The sequence below is a fragment of the Phyllostomus discolor genome, chromosome 3 (genome assembly GCF_004126475.2).
Source record: "Phyllostomus discolor isolate MPI-MPIP mPhyDis1 chromosome 3, mPhyDis1.pri.v3, whole genome shotgun sequence".
NCBI lineage: Eukaryota > Metazoa > Chordata > Mammalia > Chiroptera > Phyllostomidae > Phyllostomus > Phyllostomus discolor.
In genome coordinates, this window is record NC_040905.2 from 191,673,043 (window position 1) to 191,697,843 (window position 24,801).

Genomic DNA, 24,801 nt, shown 5'->3' on the forward strand with positions numbered 1-24,801 from the left:
TTATTCATTTATTCATTTATGGTTAGCACTTTTTGTCTTCTATTTAAGAAATCTTTATTCACCCCAAGATTATAAAATATTCTCGTGTTCTCTTCCAAAAGTTTTTCCTTATACATTTAGATATAGACTGCATTTACAGTGAAGGTACAATGTACAGCTGATATATTTGGTAGTAAGTTGGGGTAATGATACATCTTTAACTCCATATGGATCTCCTCTTATTCCAGAACCATTGGTAAGATCCTTTTTCCATTGCAGTGTAATGTCATCTTTGTAAAATAGTAGACGACTGTGTGTAGTAGGCTAAATGTATAGGTGTCTAGACACACAGATGTCATTTCAGGACTACTCAATTTCAAGTTGATTTATATAAGAAGTTATGATTCTCTGTATAAAATGAAACTTGTTTCTAATTTTTTTTTTTAAATTAAGCAAATGTTACTGCTTTTTCCGGCTACTTTATCTTTTGCATTTCTCTATCAGGTTAGGCTGTTGTGAGGAATTCTGCAATCCAGTTAAGATCCTCATTATTCTGGCTGGAACATTCTTTAATGTGGGGGCCACCTCCACAAATTAGGATGGCGTATGTCCATTGCAGACTTAGACTGTTTCGTGTGTGTGTGTTCTTTCATCATCACCCCAGCTTTCACGCGACTCTGAGGAGAAAGTGTTCAGAGCATATGGGGGTTAAAATACAGTGCTTTTCATTCTCATAATTGATGATTATTAATTCTAGACACCCTAAAATCTTAAAATAAGTTTTAAACAATGCTAATAACCAAGACTTCTAGTTTTTCATTAAAAGGTGAAAATGATTACAGACAACACTATGGTGATTACCAGAGGGAATGGGTGATGGGGACAGGTGGAGGGGGACAGAGAGCGGGTAAGTGGTGGTGGAAAGAGACTTGACTTTGGGTGGTGACTGAATGCAGTATGCAGAAGATGCATTACAGTCGTGCACTTGAAACCCGTATGGTTTTATTAACTGGTGTCACCCCCAATAAATTCAGTTAAAAAAATAAAAGTGATTGGTGAATAAAGCTATTGCTCATAGAAAAATTTTTTAGGGATAAGGAAGAGTGATTACTATTATTATTACTTTACTTTGCCAGAAACCTCTGCTGTATTATGTGTTTATGGCTGTTTTTCCATGCTGGCCAATGTGGAACTCAAAGCTGTTTGCTTCCTTATTTTTTTAACTGTATGGAACTTAAAGCTTTTTTTCCCCCTGAGTCTTAGATATGCTTTTACAAATGAGTAGGTTTCGTGTTTAATTTGAGTTTATATCAGGAAGATATGTAGTGAGTTTATTCATTGCTTTTTCATTCTAAATAATGAAACTATAATTACATTAGTAAATGTCATAAGATACTTCAGGAAGTGTATTTTCAAACTGGTTAAAATTTATTTTTATTGAAGCAAGCCTTTATTGAAGGTTTGCTTTTATTAAAAGTAAGTAAAATAATTGTTTAATATTTTGGCATACATGATTAATTTTCTACTGTACAATTTACGGTAGTGTACACCTCTACAGGATTGGAACAATGCATACAGTTGTATAACCATCACCATCATTAAGACATAGAACATTTCCATTACTTTAGAAAATTTCTTCACACTCCTTTGTAGTGGACATCTCCTATCACACCTAGCCCTGGCAATCACCACCAGTTTTCAGTCCCGATAGTTTTGCTTTTTCCAAAATATCATAGAAAAGGAATGGTATGGTATGCAGATTTTGATTCTGTAGCCTTACACGTTTGAAGTTCATCCATGTTGTTCTGTTTGTCGGTAGCTCCATCTTTTTTATTGCTGAGTAGCGTTCCATGTATGTATACCACTGATTTTTCATCTTTTCACCAGTTAAAGGACATTTAGGTTCCTCCCAGTCTTTGGCAATTCTGAATAAAGGCACTGTAAACATTCTCTACTCTCTGTTCACAAGCCAAGCAGTTTTATCTTTCAAAAACTCATTCACATTTCTGATAATAGAATACAGCAAGTGTACCTGGATACTGCTATTTGCGTTTTTCTCAGAAGTCCTTTTTACGGAATTATAAGAGAGTTCTTATGTTAGGTTCTCATGTTAGGGGAGAAACTAGTGGATTTTACTCTGTTAAGAGAGAGGTGTTAGATTCCTAGAATCTCAGGCCACACCTCATCAAATCTGAAGCAGGAACTGGGATGAGGAAGTTGGCTCTTGGTGCACTTCTGTTGGTTGTGCAAGTTAGCATCATTAATAATAGCCAGTGTCTTTTTCCTGGATTAATCTAGTTCAGTCTCCAAATTTTTGCAGCCATTTAGCTCCCTGTCTTGTGTGCAGCTCCAGCGGGCTCTGTGGCTCTACAGTAGAGACTCTGGGGTTAACCCCCCCCACCCCCCCACCCCCGTTCAAATATGAAGGTTATCAGTTTGGAACTTCCTGAGGTTCATATATGTGGCATTTTGCCTTTCAAGTGGAAATTTAAGCCACACTTAAATTCTTATTTGATTTGAAATCTGACTGAAGCTTTGCTTTTGTCTTCTCCTAGGTTTGGTGTGGTGGGCTTTCTCTGAGCACTGGGATGCAGGTTCCAAGTGCGGTGAGAACACTTCAGAAAAGTGAAAATGGAATGACTGGTTCATCTAGCAGCCTAAACATTGTGACTCAGTAATGCCTCCTGAGAAGATGTTTGACACCCCCACTCCCCTTCTGATTGGGTGGCCTAATCATAGAAACTCAAGAGTGATGGAAATGAGATTGGCTACGTTCTGCTTTAAGGCCTGAAATCTGTTAGCATTAAGCATCTGGAATGAAATATTCACAGGAACCTACTGTGCCCTATCAGAGAAGCAAGCAGAGATGGAACAAGAAACTGCTATTTTGAAGAGCAAATGGCGGGGAAAGACAGTGTTTAAATAGTTACATAGAAGCTCGTTTTTATGTTTCTCAGATTACTTTGGTCCTTCTAATGTTTAGTTACATATGGTAGCCTTGGAGCCTGAAGAAAAAAGTGTTTAGATCTTGCCTTCTTTCTTCTTTACTTTCTTTTTTCTCTTATTACTACCTATTATTTACTTCTTACACTGAAGCTTTATAAAAAAATACACAGCCCCCTGAGGTTTTCTAAAAATTGAAATAATTGGTTGAAAGTCCTAGACAGGTTTTGTTATGCTGGTTTGTTTTTCCCTTGTAAATAAGTTTAGTTTTGCTAAATTATCCTCTTTGTTTATTGACTAGATTATGTCATTTTCTTTTTTCTACATGTCATGGTTTTTTTTTCTTGTGGTTATAACTCAAAATCATAGTGGATAGGAAGAGTTTATAGACATAATTAAAATCACCCAAATTTCAGTTTATTCCCTGCACTAACGGTGGCAAAGGGATTTCTTTATATGTTGCCCTGTTTAATTAGACTGCTTTTCATTCCATCGTTTTGGATAATGGGTAAGACTTGTAAAAGCTTTGTTTTCTGATTTTGTTATCTAGTTTAAAGCCACCTTTACTAGTTATCTTTGATAAAATTCCCACTTGAATTTTATTAATAATGGATAATAGTTATACTGATTTTTAACATTTGTAGTAGGAATGAAAGGCTTTTAAAGTTATATAGAAGGTAGAAAAACCCACACACTACTCAAGTTTTACCTGAGAAAGAGGCTATAAAGAGAGATGCCTAAAACTGTTCTGTACTGACGTCATTTGTATAAGCTTTTGGTAAGATAGGGAATGGTTTAAACAAGTGGTTTAAAAAAAGACTACATATCTCTGACTTATTTGGCATGTAAGTTTTTCAGTCATAACTACCTACAGGTTATTTTCTCTCAATCCTTTTGCTACATTCATTTGCTTTGTAAAGGGGTATAATTTTTTTCAAAAATCAACATAGAATGATCTTTTCCAAAGTTTAGGGAAAATGTGTTAACGAGTAAAACCCATGGTTATTGAGAACATATCTGTTTTTTAAAAGCTTATTAAAATTTGTAACACAAGTCCTTTGAGCCAAACTGAAAGTTGTAATTATAGTAGTATTTAAGGATTCCCTGAGTGTTTTAAAGAGATCTGAATTTGTATATTTTTCAAACTTTTATTTTCTCATTTTAACTCTCCTCCTCATTTTAAGTATATTACACTATGACTACCCGAGAAGTGACCAATGCGTCTTCCATTGGAGTTACTGTCTACAGAAAGGCCTGTGGAATAAGAATAGCTCATTCTTCCGTAAAGTTTGCTGCTTACTGATAGGACCTTTTGCTCATTTTAAAACAAATCTAAATGATGACTTTTACTTGAACTGGGTATTACTTTTTTAGAGTATCTGAACCATTGTCTGCTGACATTGAGTATTTGTAATTACAAAGACTATTAAGAGAGTTTAGAGAATGAATGTGTTAATAGCTATATTCTTTTGAGTCTTCAAACAAATATAATTTTGGTGTTTGTTCCTTCTGAAGATTTTGATAGAGATTTTTGGGTGTTCCTTCCCTGTAGCAGGTTTTTCCAGGACCTAAGGAAACAGGAAGTTCTCTCTCTTTCATAGGAGTCCAACCTGAAAGCAGTAATTTAGTGGTGGAGCTGTTTTATGTAAACTGTTATACATGTATATTTTAGCAAAAATGACACAGAAAAAGCCAGAAATTCTTGTATAAAATTTTTTACTATTATATATTTGTGGCTTCTCTTTAATTCAGTGCCTTTTTCCTCTAAGCATGCTCTTTTTACTCCATGCCCCATGCAGTGTCAACTGGTGTTTAGGCCAGAGCCCATTAGATTGTGCTGGTGAAGGCCTTCTCTTGCAGGGGCATGGGGAAAGGAAATACAATCAAGGGCTGGAGGAGTGCATATGATTCTTTTCTGTGCTCATGCTATCATTCGAAACCCTTCATATAAAATTTTCTAATATTCATTTGGAAAATTGACTTGACACAATACTATTATTACTTCAAAATGAGCATCTGAGGTTTACTTGTTACTGTGCTTCTTAAAGTTCTCTAAGAGTAAAGAGCAAAATGTGTGGGGTTTTTGTTTAGTTGTGTTAAGTTAAACTGGAGCAAGTTTGCCACCTTCATTTTCAAACTAGAAAATAATCAACTGTAGTGCCTAATTAATCTCAAATTAAGGTAACTGTTTCAACTTGACTATGTATATAACATTGTCATTTAAGCTAAAATACATTGAGCTCTTTTGCTCAATTTAATACATTGTGTAAAGTTGGTATACCCATTCAAACATTTTTTGTTGGTGTATTTACTTTGTTTTGACAGGTCAAACATGACTGCTTTCTGTAAAAGAAATGCATGAGAAGTTGACAGTAATGGATGTATCACAGGTCTAAGAAATTATGTTTTATAAAAACATGCTTTCAGTATTGCATTTTCTCCTTTAGCAATTGAATCCCAAGCCAGTTTTAGTAAACTGGATAAAGAAATCAAGGAATTGCCTTAAGCACTTTAGAAAAATAATTTTTTTACAATTCATTTGGATTATTTGAGCTGACCATGTAACATATGTCTTTAATTTTTGGTAAATATGTATATACCAAGCATTTAATAATTGCACATAGAGGTGTAATATACAGTGATTCTTTGACTGTTCCAAGTGTAGGTGAACGAATGGAAAGTATTAGTGGTATGCCTGTCTGTACATGGGTTTAATGGGTGGCATGTGTACCAGCCATTCTGACAAACTGTGGATTGCTGCTGTACAGCCAGAATGGCCCACTGTGTTCTACACACAGTTTTTCCCATGTTGTTATCTAAAGAGGCATGTTGGCTTAGTTTTAGTTTCTCATTTATTAAGTTAAAGCATGAACAGTATCATGTATAATTTGAATTTTTGTGACTTGATCCTTGCTGGTATAAATAATAAAAGTAAGTAATTTGTCATGAAATCTTTAATTAGGCTAAGATACTTTATTTCATGACTTACCTAGAATGATCAGTTTTTTTCTATATACTTTTCCATAAAGTTATAGTTATTTATATTTTTAAGTTGTTTCTTTTGGAAGCAGGTTAAAAATTGGAAAAGGATATTATGGAAAGTGATTATTTCAAAGACTATTAATTTTAAAGAGGGAAGTGTAATCTTTTTACTATAAAATCTGTGATTCCAGGCTGAAAAAACTAAGGACTGTATTTTCAAGTCATCATAATTCTTTTTCAAAAAGCCTATATTTGTTTGATCAATGTTCATTCTTTGGCTAATACATACCACAAATATTTTAAGTGTTTGTAATGTGGCAGTCAAACTTTGTATCAGATTTCCAAAATTAACGAAGTTTGATTTACTGTGCATATAGTTTTGCTGCTTTTGATTGGTGTGACAAAGTTTGTATCTTAAAAACAATGTTTTGCTAAGTTAGAAATTTTAAAAAGTAAATTTGTTATAGTTTGTAAAAAATTTAAATTTTAATAAGCATATTGCACGTAATACGGTTCATTTGTATATAGTCAGAAAAAATGGATCTTAAAAAATTTCTTCCTTGATTTTATTTCTATACTGGATACATTCATTTAGGGAAGTGTATGGTCAGCACAAATTTACTCAACATCCAAGTGACCACAAAGTTATCTGTTATCTTTAACCAAAATGTACATTGTACAATGCCAGTGCTAGAGCGTTACAAGAGATTCTGAATGTTTCTTTAATCATCACAGAAAGCTTACCTCATTTCAGTGTAGTTTCAGTTTTGTGTGTATTTTACAGTATTCATATTATGCCAGTATTTGTCATCCTGATATATTACCTATGATAGCTTTGTCGCTTGGGCTATTTGACTAATGCAAATACTTTAAGCCCTTTGAGTAATTTGGAGTTAAATGAGTTATGTTTAGCATATTTTGTTTTTGTTGAAAACATACTGTTGGACATGCCATTATAAAGGTTAGTAATGGCTTATAAATACCAGACATTGCCATAGTACTTTCTCCTCAGATTACCCAATTATTAAATTAAAACAGTATTTGTTATTTCTGGGTCAATATAAGGCAGTGACTTTTGAATTATAACCATTTGAGCTATGTTAGTTAAACTGATGTATTTTCTTAATGGTACCCATTCACTATAAGTTGGTCCTTTGGGATGGACATATAGAAGATTTCACAGTATGTAGGGCAGAAGGTAGGTGAATGTGCTCACTTTGGCTTGGAACTTCTTAAGTTTGGACCAATTTTTTTAAAAAGTCAAAATGTAAGTGATTGGTAAAAGGCATTTCTGTTAGTATTGGAACTTTTGGAGAGCCTAAATGCTATGAGAGTGCATTTTTTTCTTAAACATTTCCAATATGTAAGTACCAAAGCATCGAGTCTCATTTACCTTTTAAGGGAGACTCTTTAAAATCAAATTTATAACTAATTCACTCTATAAGATATATAATAGCTAAAGTCTTAGAGTAATTTATATTGAAAACCACTAGGCTTTAAAATTTCTGGACACAATATAAAATGTTGGCTTTGTTTTTTTTAAGTATTTAAAATTAATCACCTTAACTTTACCATATACTAGATCTATGGCCTCTACATGAATCACTTCTCCTCTTCAGGCAGCCTACCTCACAGGGCTGTTGTGAGGAATAAAATGAAATGGAGTGTGTGAAGTCGCTTCAACAGCAGTAAAATGCTGTGTAAATGTGAGGTGGTGTTTTCAGTTAATAACGGACTTACGTGTTTGGGTGCTTCTAGTTGCCATCTGCTTTAGTTTTTAAAATTAAAAGATTGTGCTTAAAGTGGTATCACCAGAACTTCAAATGTGATTACAAAAACAAAAACAAAACCCTTATTAAAATGCCCTTTAACATTCCTTAGTTTATGCATGATGTGACCTTTTTGTATCTTCTCATCAGGACTGTCACTCATGATCTCAACTTTCTAGAACTGTAAAATTTCTCCCACAGCATTAGTGTGTCACTGTAGAATAGTAATATAAAGCATAATAAATGACTTAAGCTATGTCTCCATCCAGGCATTTGCGCTTTTAATTTATGACTCCTCAGTGCCATGTGCAAAGACTGAATTTGGCTTAAGTAATTCTTTCCAAACAACCAAATGTTTAAAATTTGTGTGTTGTCATTGGCTAAAAGATATACACTATATGTGCCCATTTAACATTTGACTTTTGTTGCATTGTCATTTTTAAAAAATATGGAGTATTTTCAAAACCTTGTGAACCTGGGTATCATTTAGTATCTCTCCTAGCAAATTTGTTTTGCTTTAAATTGGATTTATTAAATGGTTTACAGTTTATAGATTATTTGGTATTGTTATCTACTGGACACAATTTTACTATGCAGTTCAGATAATAAAAATTCTTAATTACTCAGGTTAAAACTTTGAGTTATGGATGAAAAATATGAACTATTTATAATATACTCAGTGCTGCAAACTAGTGTTTTAATATGCGTATTGCCTCATTTTTCTTGGAAACAAGACAAAGCCTTTTAAATGGTTTTTAACTTTAAAATAGTGTACTCAAAGTGGAGTAACTTGTGTTGAAGTGATTGTATGCTCTATGTAGAATGACCGAGTTAAATTCTTACAAAAACACCTGGAATATCTCATCTAAAAAATAAACTTCTTTTTCTGCTTTATTTTGCTTCAGTGCTTGCATTTTATCCGTTCTCATTAACAGTGTACAATGTGTTTTGGAGGATAACAAGATAAAAAAGTCATAGTCACTTTTTCCCAAAAGGAACACTAGTTTAGAGCAATACCATTCAACAGAATTCCACACAATGATGGAAAGTTCTATATGACACTTTGGAGTTTGTTGCAACCTGCATTACATTTTGGTAGATCACCTAAGAGTAAGAAGTAGAACCTAAGTCTTCTTAAAATTTGTATTCTAATTTGAAATCAGTTTAGGAGAAAAAAGAAAAACAATCGGTGACTAGATGAAGCTAGAACTTCGTTTCAGCAAGAGAAGAATGAAGGGAAACTAAATAGTGTTGAGTGTTAGGGAGAGGAGTATGAGGAAGGTTGAGAAACCAGTAGACTCTTACAGATGATTATTTTTCCCATTAATTTTTATGACAATTTTCAAACATACTGAACAGTAGAGGCTATTACTAATGAATACTTTTATTCTGATTGCCTAGATTTATTCGTTAACATTTTGCCATATTTGTTATTCTTTAAAGTATCTAAAAATAGCACATATAAGTACTGCAGTGCATCAATGATGATTTTCTCTTTTAAGAACAGCCACACTTCCTTAACATTCTTAGTCAACAGCTGTCCTAATCCTAATAACATCTAATGGCTCAGTGCGTATTAAAATTCCAGTTGTCTCAAAAATGACTTTTTAGGGCTCCTTTCTTCAAATCAGAATCCAGACAAGGTCCATGCACTGCATTTGGTTGTTTCTTAAGTCTGATTTGATAGTAGTTCCTTACCCCGTTTTTAAATGCCATTGATAAAATGGCATTTGTCTTGTTGGATGTCCCACATTCTGAATTTAGCTGATCACTTCTCTATACCTGACATTAAATATAGAGTTTTTATTAAATGAAGATTGAAGTTCAGGTGAGAATCCTTCACAGGTGATGCCGTGTTGTTTTCTGTTGCATCACGTCAGTAGTACATAGCGTCTGGCTGTCCCGGACGGAATGAGACTTATCAGTGGGTTCAGGTGGAGCCAGCTCAATCCAGTGTTACAAAGTTCCCCATCGACATTTCACCTTAATTTTAGCATCTGTTGATGAGTGTTGTCCTTTGTATTATTCCACAGGAGTAACGTGATTGATCTGTCATTCATTCTTTATTACATGGAATTCTCATTACCATTCGTTACACCGAAATACAATTCATACAAGAAAGGCGGGATAAATATTTTGTTCCTTTATCAGGTTTCAGGATAGTGAGTTGTGCTGCCCTGGAAACGTTCAGTCATGACTAATGTCATCATGAAGTCAACATTTTTTATATGTTTGATATGTTTCAATCAATAGCAGTTCCTTACTTGGATGCTCAGATTTTCCCATTTTAGGTCTTTAAAGTTAGCACCTGTGTCCGATTAGCACCGATGATCCCGTTAATGCGTGAAAACATCCTTCTTCTGGGTGTTAATCTACTTTTTTGATTAACCTACCAACTACTAGCTCTAAGAATATAGAAGTTATAATTAATAAGAGGACTTCTACAGAGTAAGTCCTCTTATTCTGTACACACATTTTCTGGAAGGAAAAACTGGTATGAATCATAACCCTGGGAAATAAGAAAAAGACTTAGCATTTTATACTTTTCCAAAGATCAAAGTTTAGAAGACAAATATGTGAGGGGGAAACTTTCAGTTTTTACATAAACCGATCAGAGTAAATTTTGTAGAAATAAAGTTACAATGATTTGTTTAATTCTTTATATCGAAAATTCATGTCAAAACTTACTGATATCTGATCCTTTGGATTACACTGTTAAAAGTTAACGTTGTACATGGCCATTTCCTGACCTAAACCTGACATGAGTCCGCCGGAGCGACAGCAAACGCAGCTGCCGTTCCCCACTCTGTACCCCATCTCCCCTGCTGGTACCCACCGAATTCAGGCAGTTATTCTCAATCCCTTCTGTGCAACGCACGCACTGAAAAAGTATTCGTTATCTGAAAATCACATTTAACTGGCAACCTATGCTTTATCTGGCAAATACAGGTCTCAGCCTGTGCCTCTTCAATTTTTGGTCACTTGCTAAAATCAGGTCGCCTCGGTGCCCTGCTATCGTTAGCAAGAGAGAGAAGGGCTTTTACTAAATGGTTAGGTCTCAAAAGCTGGGAAATTGCCAGGGCTCAGCAAACTTCCGGGAAAGGGGTCGAGGGAGGGGGAGTGGGAGGAAGTGGCAGGAGCTGTGGACAAGCTAAGGCCAGGATCGGGACGGTGGGAACTTCTGTGACACCACCGTGGGACCAGTCGTCGCGACTCTGCACTTGACGGCCCCTTTTGCAGCGGTTGCTGTGAGTGCCGTAAAGCAGAGTTGCTGCAGCTGTTGGGAGAGGTAAGGTTTGGGAGGTTTGGCTCTGTCGCCGGGATGGGCGGGTACCTTTAGGCAGGTATACCCTGTTGCTTGGGTGCCCTCACTGGGCATCCCCGCAGCATTCTGGGCACCTCCCCACCCCCGCCGGTCGAGGATGGCCACTGACTGAGTGTGCTCGGGGCAGAGGGCTGCAGCAGGTGAAATCCTCATCCTGGGACACGTTCGGTTTTGGAGGGCGATCGAGACCCTTGTAGGACCGGGTTGGGGTAGTGGCGTGTGAGCGGGGTCGTGAGAACCACCTCGGGTTTTGCGGGAGCCTCTGGGGCGCAGGTGGGGGACAGCACTGCAGGTTGTGAGACCAGTGTGCGCAAAGGCACAGGAGCGTGAACGGAGCTGCCACGTTTGGCAGCACTGCGTTTTAGGGTATGGCCGAGGGATGGGTGCGGCAAGGGGAAATCCAAGGATGTGACGGAGCCAAGCTCTTGGCTGAGAAGGACCTGGATGCCTTGGGAAGGAGCGTGGAGTTCGTTCGTGGGCACTGGGGAGCTACACAGCTTTACAGAGGGGGAGAAATTGCATTACCCATGCCTTTTCCCTTGCGATGCTTTCCCCGTGGGTTCAACGTTTAGTTTATTTGGAGGAATTTTTTTTTTAACTGATGCATTCCCCTTTGTGTGCTTTATAATGAGGTGGATACTGCTAGACATGCTAAAGTTTCATACGGCTTTGATGTCTCCCTTTTGTTTGCAGTATCAGTCGGGGCCTGTTGGGAAAAACCGGGTGTGTGTGGAGGTGACTGTTGCAAGCTTCGGGTAGCAGTCCGGAGAACTGAGTTTAGATGTCATCACTGTCACCAATTTCTCGAGTGACATGAGGTAAGTCACTTCTCTCAGTTCCTCAGTCTTCTCAGATGTAAAGGTTCTTTCTTCCTTCAAAAGTTGCAGGTTTCCAAAAAATGAACATCAGCCTGTAACATACCAAAGTGAGCAATGCACCAGAGCGATAGCAATTGGAAAAAGAGGGAAGCCCAGTGGGAAAAGCTGGGATGAGCTACATTGCGAGGGTGGATAGAATTTGAATCATCAGGAGCCAGCTATGCTGAACACCGTGGATAAAGAGAGAAGTCAGGACTAGGCATTCATATGTTAATCTGTTCGTGGAGGTAGGTTTTGAGAGAGGTCAGCGGATTTGGGAAGGATGGTGCCAGATGTTGAGGGGACCGGACCCCAAGTGGAAGTACAGCCTGTTCTGAAAAGGAAGAAAAAAGGAATGAGAGAAATGTCAACAATATACAGGACTTGATTTCTTGGATTCAGGTGATTGCTATTTTGAACCAGGTTTTCTAAAAAACGAATTTAAATGCTGTTGACAAAAATGAGCATTCTGTTAGAATTCCAGATTGCAGTAGTGTATTGGGAGTAAGGTGATTCAACTTGTAGCCACGGTACTGCCAATAACTAGTCCCTTAGGCTCTCATTTAATTCCAGGTCCTGTTCTCTGTAAAGTGATGTTGGCTTAGGTGGTCCTTCTGTAAAACATGAGTCTGTGAGGATAGAGGGAGATAGAGGATGGAAAATAAAATTGGTACTTTTGAACATGTTAAATCTGAGGTGTAGGAAATTAAGTTAGAAATATAGGCAGATGGGTTTTACTGTTTATAGACTGGAACTTAAATAGTAAGTTTTCCCTCAGAGGTTGTAGTTAAAACCTGGAAATTGAATTTGCTCTGAGGTCTAGATTGTAGAGAGAATGAATATAACATGTGCCAAATAGATAGGGGCCTGGTGAAATGACTGAAGGAAACATGCAGGTGTCAGAGCTAAGAGCAAGAACTCCTTTTAAGAAAGGATTGGGGCCAACATGGTTATTAAAATAATTTAACAGAACTTACAGCAAAAAATCACCTACTTCCAAAAATTTGGCTGAAAGCAAATAATTCAAATAGGTATAATCTCTACTGTCTTTCTAATTGTCTACTCAGTAGTAATAGTATTTATTTATTTATTCAACAAATATTTAAGCCCTGGCTGGTGTAGCTCAGTGGATTGAGCATGGGCTGTGAACCAAAGGGTTGCAGGTTTGATTCCCAGGCAGGGCACATGCCTGGGTTGCAGGCCACAGCCCCCAGCAACCGCACATTGATGTTTCTCTTTCTCTCTCTCTCTTTCTCCCTCCCTTCCCTCTCTAAAAATAAATAAAATAAAATCTTTTAAAAAATATTTATGTGTCTCAGGCAATACTGGGTTATAGGGACATAGGAAGCAAGACAGACGTTATCTCTGTCTTTACATGAAGGTCTCAGCATGCAGTCTAGTGATTTTCAAGTGTTAATGTACATATGAATCACCTGAGGATCTTGTTAAACTGTAGATTCTGAATCAATGGGGCTGTAGTAGGGCCTGGAAATTATGTATTTTTGGCAAGCTCCAACATGATGCTGATGTTTCTGGTCTGAGGACCATACTTTTAAGTAGCACATGTGGCAGATATTAAGCCACTGTTATTACCTATCAAATGTTTTTACTAATGATTTTATTGTCTGTGGAAATAATATATGCTTATTAAAATATTGGAAGAGTATAGACAAGCATACAGAATGATATAAAAATCAACCCAATTCTGCTGACCTAGAGATATCGTGGTGAACATTCATCCAGATATTACATGTGTACGTGTATTCACACTTTTACATGTTCTGCCAAGTATTGATACCCTTTGAGCCCTGTGTTTCAGTCTATTAGCTTTATTGTTTTACTAAGATCAGTACCCAGTTGGCCTCAATGAAGCAACGAATTCATGAGAGGAAGACTTGACGTAATTAGAAATAACCTGGTTTAACATCATTCTGTTACTCTGAAGTGAGCTGTAGGAAATGAGCATTTGTTAATTGAGCCACAGAATGAGAAAAGAATTTTTAAACATCTAGTAGGCCTTGTATGGCTTAGAACAGCTGAGAATGTTGTTTTTTTTCTTGTTTTAACCCTGTGTATATTGTCAGAAGCATTTTCTCTTTATACTTTCCAATTTGCTACCTCATCTCTCTAAACATGCCTTTGCCTGATGCTACTGTCTTTCTTCTCTGTTCTATTTTGCAGTATTCTGATATTTGAATCTCAGTTTTGTCTGATTTATACCACCCATGCCTCCCTCTCATTTCCCAGTGTCCCACAATAGGTTAGTAGCATTGAGGGGACCAGTTTAGCACACATCATCTTATGAACCTAAGTTGGGTGTCAGGGCTGGTCATTTCTTGTCTGAGGGCATCTGACGTCAGGAGAGGTGAACCAGAAGGCAGGAGTGTGGAGAAGTGGAATAAAAATGTCAGGCAGTTAGACATTCTTTCAAACTGACCCCTACCCAGATGATTCTCAAAAGAGTAATGGTGGTGGGTAGGATGTCAGGATAAGACAGGTGGCAAAGTCTTTCATGCCGTCACCTTTAAAGAACCAGTGATAATGTGAAAGGGCAAATGGGAGGTGGAAAGAATATGAAATGCTGCCCTTGGCTGTAGAAAAGCCTGAGAACTACCGTGTACGTCCCCTTCTGTACAACTTTCCTTTACATTTGTGTGTGGGTGTCATCTGCCGCCAGTGAGATGGGAATGAAAGGAGATGAAACAAGTGCTTATTTATAGTTCTGGAAATAGAGAATTAAACATTGGAACAGAAAAAATATTCAAACATGTAACTTTAAAAAAACTTGGCACAGACAAAAGAAATCTTGATTGTACAGACTGATAGGGCACACAGGAAAACTAATACACAGGCATCAACATCATCACGAACTAGTTTTTTAAAAATTGAATTTCAAAGATAAGGAGCGTGTTCTTTGCTCATCCCATTAACACAACTTACCTATAAGGGAGTGCTGGGGGGAGGATCAGATATTCTCAATGGAATATTTAGCATTAGAGAAAAGTGGTATGAACCTTATAAGGGGAAAGAAAATGTGACCTCAAAACCAAACTCAGTTGACAGCTATTTTTGAACAATGTTAGAACTCAAGGTAAATAGTACCCATAAGTTCTTTTTGATAAACCTCGAGAAGGTGAATATCAGCCATCCAGGAAATGAACAGGGATGACACGGCAAAAAGAGGGCCAGGAACATACTTAAGAATAAGACCAAAATAACGGAGATTTGTAGTTAAGAATATAATAGAGCTATAACAAGGTAGAAATAACGAATAAAAACTGAAAGGGAAGGCAAGAGGTAGTATAAATTTGTTGTTTCCTCTTATTTTTAGCTGGAGAACAAAAGACAGAGTTTAGACATTATTTTTAGCATATTTAAAGGAATAAAGATAAACCACTGGAGAACCAAATACAGGGTCTGGCACAAATAATGCTCCCCCCTTTTAATGATAAAATCATATGCATGTAATTTTGTAACATACAATATCACACTCAAGCACACCGTATGACATTTTATGTGAAATGTTCAAATTAAAACTATAAATTATTACACCCATATTATTACCCTACCAACCACACTCAAGCAGGTGTTACTTCTGCCAGACCCTGTATATTTAACCGGAATCAAACAGTAGAGAGGAGGTAAGAAGAAATAGAAATATATTAAATTTCTTAAAGAAATAATCAGATGGGACTAAACATGAAGGAACAAAAATTCTTATGGCTTTTGCACTTGGAAAAACTGAAAACATACATGGGATATTTGTAAAAACTGATCACATCCTAGGTCACAAAAAACAAAGAGCTCTCATACAGATGCTCCTTGACTAAAAACTTTCTCAATTTCTTCTACCTTTGGAAGTGGGTCTTGGTACAGTCAGCAGCAGCAGCATTGCCTGGGAACTTGTCAGGAATGCAAATTCAGGGGCCCCATGTCAGATCTGCTGAATCAGAAATTCTAGGGCAGAAGCCCCCCAATCTCTGCTGGTCAGTTTTTATAAATATCCCACTTAGGGTTTTTGTTACTTGCATTGGTAAAGATGCCATGATAAACATTTCTGTTCTTTTTTTAAAACTGATTTATTTAGTTTTAGTGAGATGGAAAAGAAGGGGAAACAGAGGGAGAGAAACATTGAGGTGAGAGAGAAATATCGACCTGGGACTGATCCTGCAACCCAGGCATGTGCCCTGACCGGGAATTGAACCAGTGACCTTTCACTTTTGCAGGACGCTGCACAACCAGCTGAGCCACACTGGTCAGGGCAACATATTTGTTCTTTAATGTTTGGTCCCATAACTGATTATTTCTTTAGTATAAGAAATTACCAAATCAAAGAATGTTCTATAAATTTCAGATAACTTTTTCTTCTGTTGCTGATTGTTAGAAGTGAAAAACTAAAAACAAGTTTTTGTCTCTTTAGAAATATCTTTTTGTTCACGGAAAACAAGATTATCTCCTTACCCGAAAAGATGAAACCAGCTGAGTTACTTTCAAAAGACAACCAAATGAGCACCGCAAACTAATGAGTAGAATCAATAAGAACGTGATTTTGGCGCTTTTAACTTTGACCAGTTCTGCATTTCTGCTATTTCAGTTATACTACTACAAGCACTATTTATCAGCAAAGGTAGCTTTTTTTCTCCTTTCTCATCATTAGGCTTCATTTTAGCTGTATATTGTCCTAACCTAGTTCCCTTTTGTAGCACATAAGTTAATCACAGTTTCTCAAATTTTTGCAGAAATATTTCTTATTGCAATTTTCCTCTCTGTGGGTATAACAAGCAATTCAAAAGTGTTATGTTATTGTTATGTTATTCAAGCAGTGTTATTGTAACAGCACATTCAATATCAAAGGTGCTAGATTCCAGTGATGTTTAATCCATTTTTTAACACCTCAACATTTGAAATTATGATTTATGTTAGGAAAAATAGGGGCACTGGAACTGTCTGAAACATAAATAATGTCTACTTTGTAGGATTGTTATGTGGGATAGACGAGAATACATAATTCATACATGAAAATGTCAAACACAGTACACTAAGGAGCTGCTCAATAAATATTATTATGCTTTCTTACCACTTGGCCAAGGTGTACTAACACTAACCCAGTGTGTGGAGATGAGCAGAAATTAGGAATATGGAGCTGAATGGATAAGGCCTGATTCCAAAGGAAATTAATTAGTTTAGAGGTGTTGGCCATCTATACTTTATTGTTTAGTAACCTAATTAACTTATTGCAATCGGTCATTGTTTCCGATCTTGGCTAGTTGTATAATTGTAGAATTCTTAGCTGTTGACTGTATGAAAATAGGTGTTGTCTGAATGCTTAGTAATGATTATGAGCTAGTTATGTAGTTTGAGTTTCATGCCTACCCTAAATGTTATGTTGCATGCTGGTTACAGGGCTTTGGATTTACTAAAATGTTCTTTGGTTATCTTCCTAGAATGGAGCTGGTTTATCAAAATCCAAAGGAAGCCGAATTGGATTTGATAGCATACAGTGGGTATGTACAATAAGCAAGCACTTCCTAACTACAGTGTTCATTTTAGTCTATTTGTTTACACACTCCATAAGTAGTTGCTGAATGATGGCAAAGACCATGGCTGCCTTGCTGAGGAGTGGGGGTGGGTGGTCGAGGGGAAGGGGCAGGGCCTGTGCCAAGTGCTTTCTATGCAGGATCACATTTAGAATTTACGGAAACGCTAACAAGTCAGTGCATTGTGATCCTTAGCTAGCTTAGAGAGATTCAGGTAAGTTCTCTAATAAGTGACTCAGTCCAGATTCTATTTGCCTCCAAACCCTCACTATAGTAGTTCCCCAAATGATTATGTATGTTTCTAAGAATTGAACTATGAAATAATGATGAGGGAAAAAATCTATTCAACATGTTTCCTTTATAAGATAAGGAATACTAGCAGTATTACAATATACCCCTGTTTTGGTTTACAAATTTCAGAGCCCTGTACCTTTATAAAACATAGTTTCTTACAAAACTATGTTTATCTTGTTAGTATACATTTTGGATATGACCAAATATTTCTCAGCCTTTGGCTTGTGTTTAACCAAAAGCTGTAGATTAGAAGTAGGCTTTCAAATCACTAGTAGCAATAAAGTAGTAGTGATAATTTTAGGCCATTGGTGACAATTGGTTGTAAACCACTCCTTTAAGGGTCAAGTCTGGGGTATTCTATTATTAGGCTCCTCAGCTGTCAAGTCTGGAAGTATTGTATCAGTGTGAACCTTAAAACATTAAAGCAAGCATTTCAATTATAGTGGGCATTCAATGTTACACGAGCTTCACAGCATAGTGGTTAGACATTGACATAACTCACCAAGTGATCCCCCTGATAAGTGTAGTGCCCCCCTGACACCATACATAGATATTTCAATGTGAACTTTTGATTTATTAAAAATAGCAGCTGTTTTGTTCTGGGAACTTTGGACAGTCTGAGGGGAAAGGAAGTATGGTACACTTGGAGGTCGTACCCCACTCACAACTGTAAAGACTCTAGCGGATGCAAGAAAAGGGGGCATGTTTTGTGTCTGTCCAGCCCTACTCTTCCTCCATACCACACTGAAGAAAAACACACATATAATACATGGACCAGGTTTATTGTCCTGTGAGTGAGATAATTTGTGGAGATGCAGAATTCAGTATCTAACGGCCAGGAAGTAGATCCATCTGACGATAATGGGGGTTCTCTAGCATAAATTTTAATATTCTAAAATATGAAGATATTTAAGGTGACACAGATTTTCCAAGTTTTCGATTTATTTATTGAGTGCTCAAAAGCTTTAAAGCTGTAATAGCTTCAGTGGGACTTTAATTTACTTTGGATTAACCAACAACCCTTCCAAAACCTTTTCTATATATAAAGCAGTCAGCAGGGGTACAGACCCACTGTACATTTTAAAATGGAAATTGTATTTCATTTAAAGTTTAACATAACAGAAAATTAGGGCAGCCCCATCTTTTTCATTCAAGGAATGATCCTCGAGGTGGAAAATAACAGATTTTTAAAAAAGGGTTCATGTCCAAGGTACATGAGCCAAAGCTTAAAAGAGCAGCTCACAGCACTGAAACTCACTCTTTATAGTAGTTGCAAAGTAGCAGGGAAGGGAGATCTGAAATACTTTTGTTCTAATATTTTAGAAGGACTGAGAGGTAAAATCTGATAGATAATTATGACACTGAGCCCTGATAAAATTCTAGAGTGAATTATTAAACAAGTAACTTGAGAGCATTAGGGAAAAAGTAATCATCATCAGGAACTAGCCTTTCGCTAAGAAAGCTTTCACCCAGCCCTTTTAGGTTCTGATAAAATTGTGTACACTGGCAGGTGAATAGGCTGTTCTAGTGGCAGTGTATCCTATTTTCTTTTCTTTTTTAAAAAACATATTTTATTTATTTATTTTTAGAGAGGGAAGGGAGGGAGAAAGCAAGAGAGAGAGAAACATCAATGTGCGGTTGCTGGGGGCCATGGCCTGCAACCCAGGCATGTGCCCTGACTGGGAATCGAACCTGCGATACTTTGGTTCGCAGCCCGCACTCAGTCCACTGAGCTATGCCAGCTAGGGCAGTGTATCCTATTTTCAAACAGACATTTTTCTGTCTTGTAAATGAAATGAATTACCGAGGGCCAGATGATAATAGTCATATTGATTTAGAATCAATTGGATTTAGAGTCAATTGGACATCTGTTTTCAAAGAGCATTGATGATTGCATTGATAACAAACAACCTGGACGGCACGTTTAGCAGGTGAATTGTAGAATCTCTCCTTGACCTTGCCCTAATCTATGCTCATGTTAATAATCATAATGAAGCCATATGTGTGCTCCTCATGTTTGTATTTGACACCAAGCTGAGAGTTTTTCAATAACGACTTAGCGCCTTATTTGTGCTTGAATCTGTCATCTCATCATTTTTCTTCCAAAGCCATTTCTTTCTTTTATTCTCCTCGTATAAGCACAGAAAGCAAGAACCAAAAAGGAACAAAACTGATTAGGCTATCAAAATTTAACACTTCTCACCAAAAGACAGCATTAAACAAAATGAATAGATATGCCACAGACTAGAAAATGTTTTCAAACAAATCTCATGAAAATAAACTAGTATCTATGATAAATAAAGAACTTCTACAACTCAATGATAGATTTTTTGTTTATACTTTTTATCAAATTGAGGACGTGTTCTATTTTTGGTTTACTGAGAGTTGTTTGTTATGAATAGGTATTGAATTTTGTCAAATACTTTTTCCGTATTGAAATTCTGGTAGATTTTTTCCCCCCTTATGCTGTTGATGTAATGAACTTTGTTGATTTTCAAATGCTGTCTTTTTTTCTGGGATAAATCCTAGTAGGTCATAATATTTACTTTTTTGTTTTGGTCTCTTAAAAAAACTGTTAGAATTGATTTTCAGTGCCTCGTTGAGTACTCTTGCATCTGTGTTCACAAAGGATGGGTCTCTAAAATTTTCTTTCACTTTTGAAGGCCATACATCCTTTGAGATCATAATTGCTTTCATTGAACTAGGCTTCTAAACAATAATGTTCACCCTTTATTCTATTTATTTTTGCTACTCTTAGGTATTATTTACTCCTCAGTGTGATTTAGTCTGTTTCTATTCTAATTTTAAAATATGTATATTTTTAGTACTCTACTTACTGTCCAACACAATAATGTTTAAAAATATTGCAATATTATTAGAAAGTCAAACTGATATGGGAATGGTCAAGCAGGCAATGTATTTTAGTTAGGGTTTTTGCTTAGAAAGATTATTAAGCAGCATTAGAAATATGAAGGAAAGTGGCACATAAAATTGGTTTTTGGTTTTGCATAGGTTGCCATGACTGATTTTTAAAAGCTGACAGATGAGGTAGTTCATCTTCCACTTTTGCTTAAAAAAAATTTAGCTAATACCAAGAGAATAATTTGTAAGCCTGAGGTTTCCTTTCTGATACGACTTTCTCTACAGAGGTTTTCTGATCCTTTTGTTGTACAATTAATTAGTAGCTTACTGTTGTTGCATATATTCTACCTTGATGTGTAAATATTTGTTCATCTTCCTCACTAGACTGTGTACTCCCTGAGAGCCAGGACTGGGTATTATTATTATTTTAGCATAAGAATAAGAATGGTGTCTATTGAGTAAATACTCTATATACTTATGAGATCAATGAATAGAATTTACTAAGATTATTGTATTGGTTTAGTAGAATTAAGGAGATTCTTTTCCTCTCAACAGCGTGCAGTTAAAAAATTTATTACACTAACATCAAGCCAAAATGTACCTGTGTTCCTTATCGACCCTTTGATTCTGGAATTGATTAATAAAAACTTTGAACAAGTCAAAAATACTTCTCATGGTGCCGCTTCAGAATGCAACTTTTTCTGTGTTCCAAGAGACTTTACTACATTTGCACTACAGTATCACCTATGGAAGAATGAGGTAAGACGATTTGCTTTCAGGTAATAGAAAGCCTTTCGCAAATAGTATGAGAGAATACCAGTTTAAAATATAAAACATTTAAAAATTTTCTAAAAGCTTTTTATAAGTTATATCAGGAATATATTCAGCTGTAAGTAACGACACAATTAGTAATAGCTTAAGCACATAAAGAACGGCATGGGGAATATAGTTAGTAATATTGTAATAACTGCGTGTGGTATCAGGGGGCAGAGACTTATTAGGGGATCACATTATAAGTTACATAAATGTCCAACCACTCTGCTGTACATCTAAAACTAATATAATATGGAATGTCAACTGTAACTGAAAAATAAAAAAAAATTAATAATAGCTTAAGCAAGTAGGGAATTTATTTTTCTTGTATAACAAGAAGTTAAAAGATTGGTGGCGTTTGGTATTAATTCAGCTGCCCAGTGACGCCAGGCCTGGCATCACTGAAGTTCTTTTTTCTTCTCTCTAATCTTCACAAGATAGCTTGTCTGGCCCCGGGCGTCATGCTCAGGTTCAAGGCAGGAAGACAACAGGAGGGGATGATGATCCTATCCCTCTTTTGAAGTAAAATTTTGCTCAGCTACTTACAACTTACTGTCCAGAACTATGTTCATATGTCTCCTTGTTGTGAAGGAGGCTAAAGAGACAGGAATTGAGCTTTTCCATCAGTGGAGGCAAGCGAGTGGGAAGGGATTTGGTGATGAATTGCCAGGATCTGCCACATAAGGTGTAAGTGAAGGTAGTGTCCCTAATCGATAGCGCCGTTCTTTCCACCTTGTAGGTGCACAGGACTCATTGGGCACTCAAGTGGGGTGCTTCTTAGGTGTATCCAGAAATTCAAACTTACATTTTAAGTCACACAGCAGTGGTAAAAAAAATATGCCTCAATCAAATATGCCAAAACTTTGCTTACTTCTTTATTTGGAATACCTCCAACTTCCCAACTTGACTGTTTTTCACTCTGATGAGTTAGCATCAGACTAAATGAACTGAACCACTGAGGCAGCCACCCCCACCCCCCACCATGGTGGCTCGCACACTGGCTCTGCAGTGGGTCTGTGTTCGCTGTGTGGCCTCTGAGAGGCGGCTGCCCTCCCTCCAGGTGACGGCGGGCTCCGGGGGAGCGGGGAGCTGCACACCCGCTGGATTGCCCCACCTCTCACCTTGGACTGATTTCCGGCTTATAGTTCTTGTTCTTTTTTCTTTCCACTCAGCTTTACATTTTGAAAATGCTAAAACTTATAGAAAAGTTAGGGCATGGTATTTTAAATGTAATTTTTATTTTTTTAATCAAAATTATACTTGAGCTAAGTTTAGAAGGTCAAATAGTAATGCAAAGCTCATAATGAAAAAGGTGTATCTGCCTCTTCTCTCCCCACCCCTTATTCCCACTCCTAGCGCCAGCCACTTTCAACTCTGCTGTCTCCTTTGTCTTCTCATTTATAAATGAAATATTGATGCTCCCTATTTTTAATATTTCATGTTTAGATTATGACTTATGAGAATTTAGCTCTTGTATCTGTTTTGTCACACACATGCACATACACTCTCTCTTCGGCCATCATCATCCTAAGATGACTTCATCACACTCTGGAGTGAAATCAGTGGTCGGTGTTTACCTTATTATGAAAACATGATCACATGGATGCTGCCTAGTGTACTCTGATTATATTTCTTTTCTTCCTTTGTTTGCTAGTTTTTTAGATATATTTATCAATAATCTATGTATGAACTCTGCAAATAAATATAAAATTCTTGATACTCTTCTATCATATCAGATAATCTCTCAGTTCCTTCTTTTTTTTTTTTCCCTCCCTTGGTGACATACCTCCAAGAGCTGCTGGTCTTTCTGCCCAAATAAAGACTGATCTGCTGTGCAGATATTGTTCTGTAATGCCCCTTACATTTTAGGAATCCTCTTAGAAAGGGTGAATGGGTTGTTGAAAGCTTGTGTATCAAAAATGTCTCTTTCTACTTGCACATTTGATTTCTAATTTGACTTACATAGCATTCAGCTTCTGCTGTGTACCAAATCACCCTGAAATTTAGTGGCCTAAACCACATTCACTTACGCAGCCCATGATGCTGTTACTGGGGTCAGCTGAGGCTCACCTGTGCAGCTGTCGGTCAGCCAGGCAGCTGTGCTCGCTCTGGGCGGCCAGCTGTCAGATGTGGCAGCGGAGGTGCCTGGGCCTGGGTCTTTCACCACCCAGGCCAGTCCCAGCTAGCCTGAGAAAGCAGAAGGGTGCAGGGGCTCTTGACATTGTTAAAATAGTAAGATTTCCTACCCACTAACACCAAATATGTGTCCTTTAATTTCAGGTGTCATTTGATGTTCTTTAATAGAAGATTCTAATTTTTCTTACAGATTTTGCACATCATTTATAAGATTTATTTCCAGCTACCTTATAGTGGGGGTTGTTTGGTGGGGGAGTAATATAGATCTTTTACAGATCTATATTTATAGATCTTTTACAGATCTATATTTATAGATCTTTTTTTTTTTTACAGTTTGTTTTTATAGGTGGATGAGAATGCTGTTGGCTTGTGTATTTTATCTTTTTCCCAGCAACTTCACTGGTCTCTGACCTCTGTAGATAAATTTCAATAGTTTCTCCCCCCTCTTCTATGTGTCCCTTTCTGTGTCTTTTTCTTCCTCTCTCTTTTTCTCTTTCTTTCCTTGAATACAGATTATTATATTTTCTGCACAAAAAATAGTTTAGTCTGTTCCTTTCCAGTTCTTGCACCTAATTTGTTTTCTTGTCTTATTGATTTAGGTAGGGCCCCCAGGATAGTATTGAATAAAAGTGTTCTTTCTTTCTAAACATTTTATTACTTGGATGTTGGACTTCTAGAATTGATCTTCTCATTATCTTTGCTCTATGATTTTTTATCTCATTTTCTAACCGTTCTCCTTTTAATAACAATTTCATTGATTTTTTCATATTTTTGGTTTGAAATTTTAATATTTTTATTTTCTAAGAGCTCTGTGTACTCTGATTGTTTCTCATAATAACATGGGTACAGTCTTGTCTTTTGCTGCAGATTTTAAAGGGTTTTTTTTGTTTGGGTTTTGTTTTTTGGGGGGGTTTTGTTTTTTGGCTTTTTTGCTCCCTGCTGAATTTTGTTTTTGCAAATCTTTTATTTTCTGGATGTTTATTTTTGATATTATTTGTTTTTCATGATATGGGTTTTCTACAATATTTGTTGATCTTTTTCTTTCATATTTAAGAATGAGATACCGAAAACCAATTGGGAGCTTTTGGCGAGGGCCAGGCCTTCTTAACTGGCAGCCTGCACGACAGGGCAATAAGGGCCTGCCTGCCTTTTCACCGGAGACTCTTCTAAATGTCAGTATATGCAGGTCATTCCTATTGGCCTGTTTGATTTCCTCACAAAAAAGCTTGAAAGGTTTATAACCCTTTTTTACGAAGAGTAGTTTATAATGTTCCCTTATTTTCCCAAAATGAAATTCATAGAAA

At 36.7% G+C, this 24,801-nt stretch overlaps 2 protein-coding genes across 11 annotated transcripts in view; both read left to right on the forward strand.

The window, feature by feature from the left end:
• Nucleotides 1-8,567, forward strand: part of FSD1L (fibronectin type III and SPRY domain containing 1 like) — a 59,113-nt gene extending 50,546 nt beyond the window's left edge. For all 6 annotated transcript variants that reach the window (XM_036021994.1, XM_036021995.1, XM_028525682.2 and 3 more), the window contains one exon: nt 2,535-8,567. In XM_036021994.1, coding sequence (XP_035877887.1) covers nt 2,535-2,657 — 123 coding nt within the window. In that variant the 3' untranslated portion in view covers nt 2,658-8,567. The remainder of the gene's footprint in view (nt 1-2,534) is intronic.
• A 2,338-nt stretch (nt 8,568-10,905) lies between these two features.
• Nucleotides 10,906-24,801, forward strand: part of FKTN (fukutin) — a 45,882-nt gene continuing 31,986 nt past the window's right edge. Inside the window, exons 1-5 of one of the 5 annotated variants that reach the window (XM_028525266.2) lie at nt 10,906-10,962; nt 11,692-11,816; nt 16,276-16,482; nt 17,300-17,359; nt 21,104-21,307. In XM_028525266.2, the coding sequence (XP_028381067.1) occupies nt 16,378-16,482; nt 17,300-17,359; nt 21,104-21,307 (369 nt within the window). In that variant the 5' untranslated portion in view covers nt 10,906-10,962; nt 11,692-11,816; nt 16,276-16,377. Of the gene's footprint in view, nt 10,963-11,641; nt 11,817-14,093; nt 14,116-16,275; nt 16,483-17,299; nt 17,360-18,828; nt 18,927-19,399; nt 19,410-21,103; nt 21,308-24,801 lie in introns of those variants that run through there. The other 4 variants (XM_036021996.1, XM_036021997.1, XM_036021998.1 and 1 more) reach the window with 4 other exon arrangements.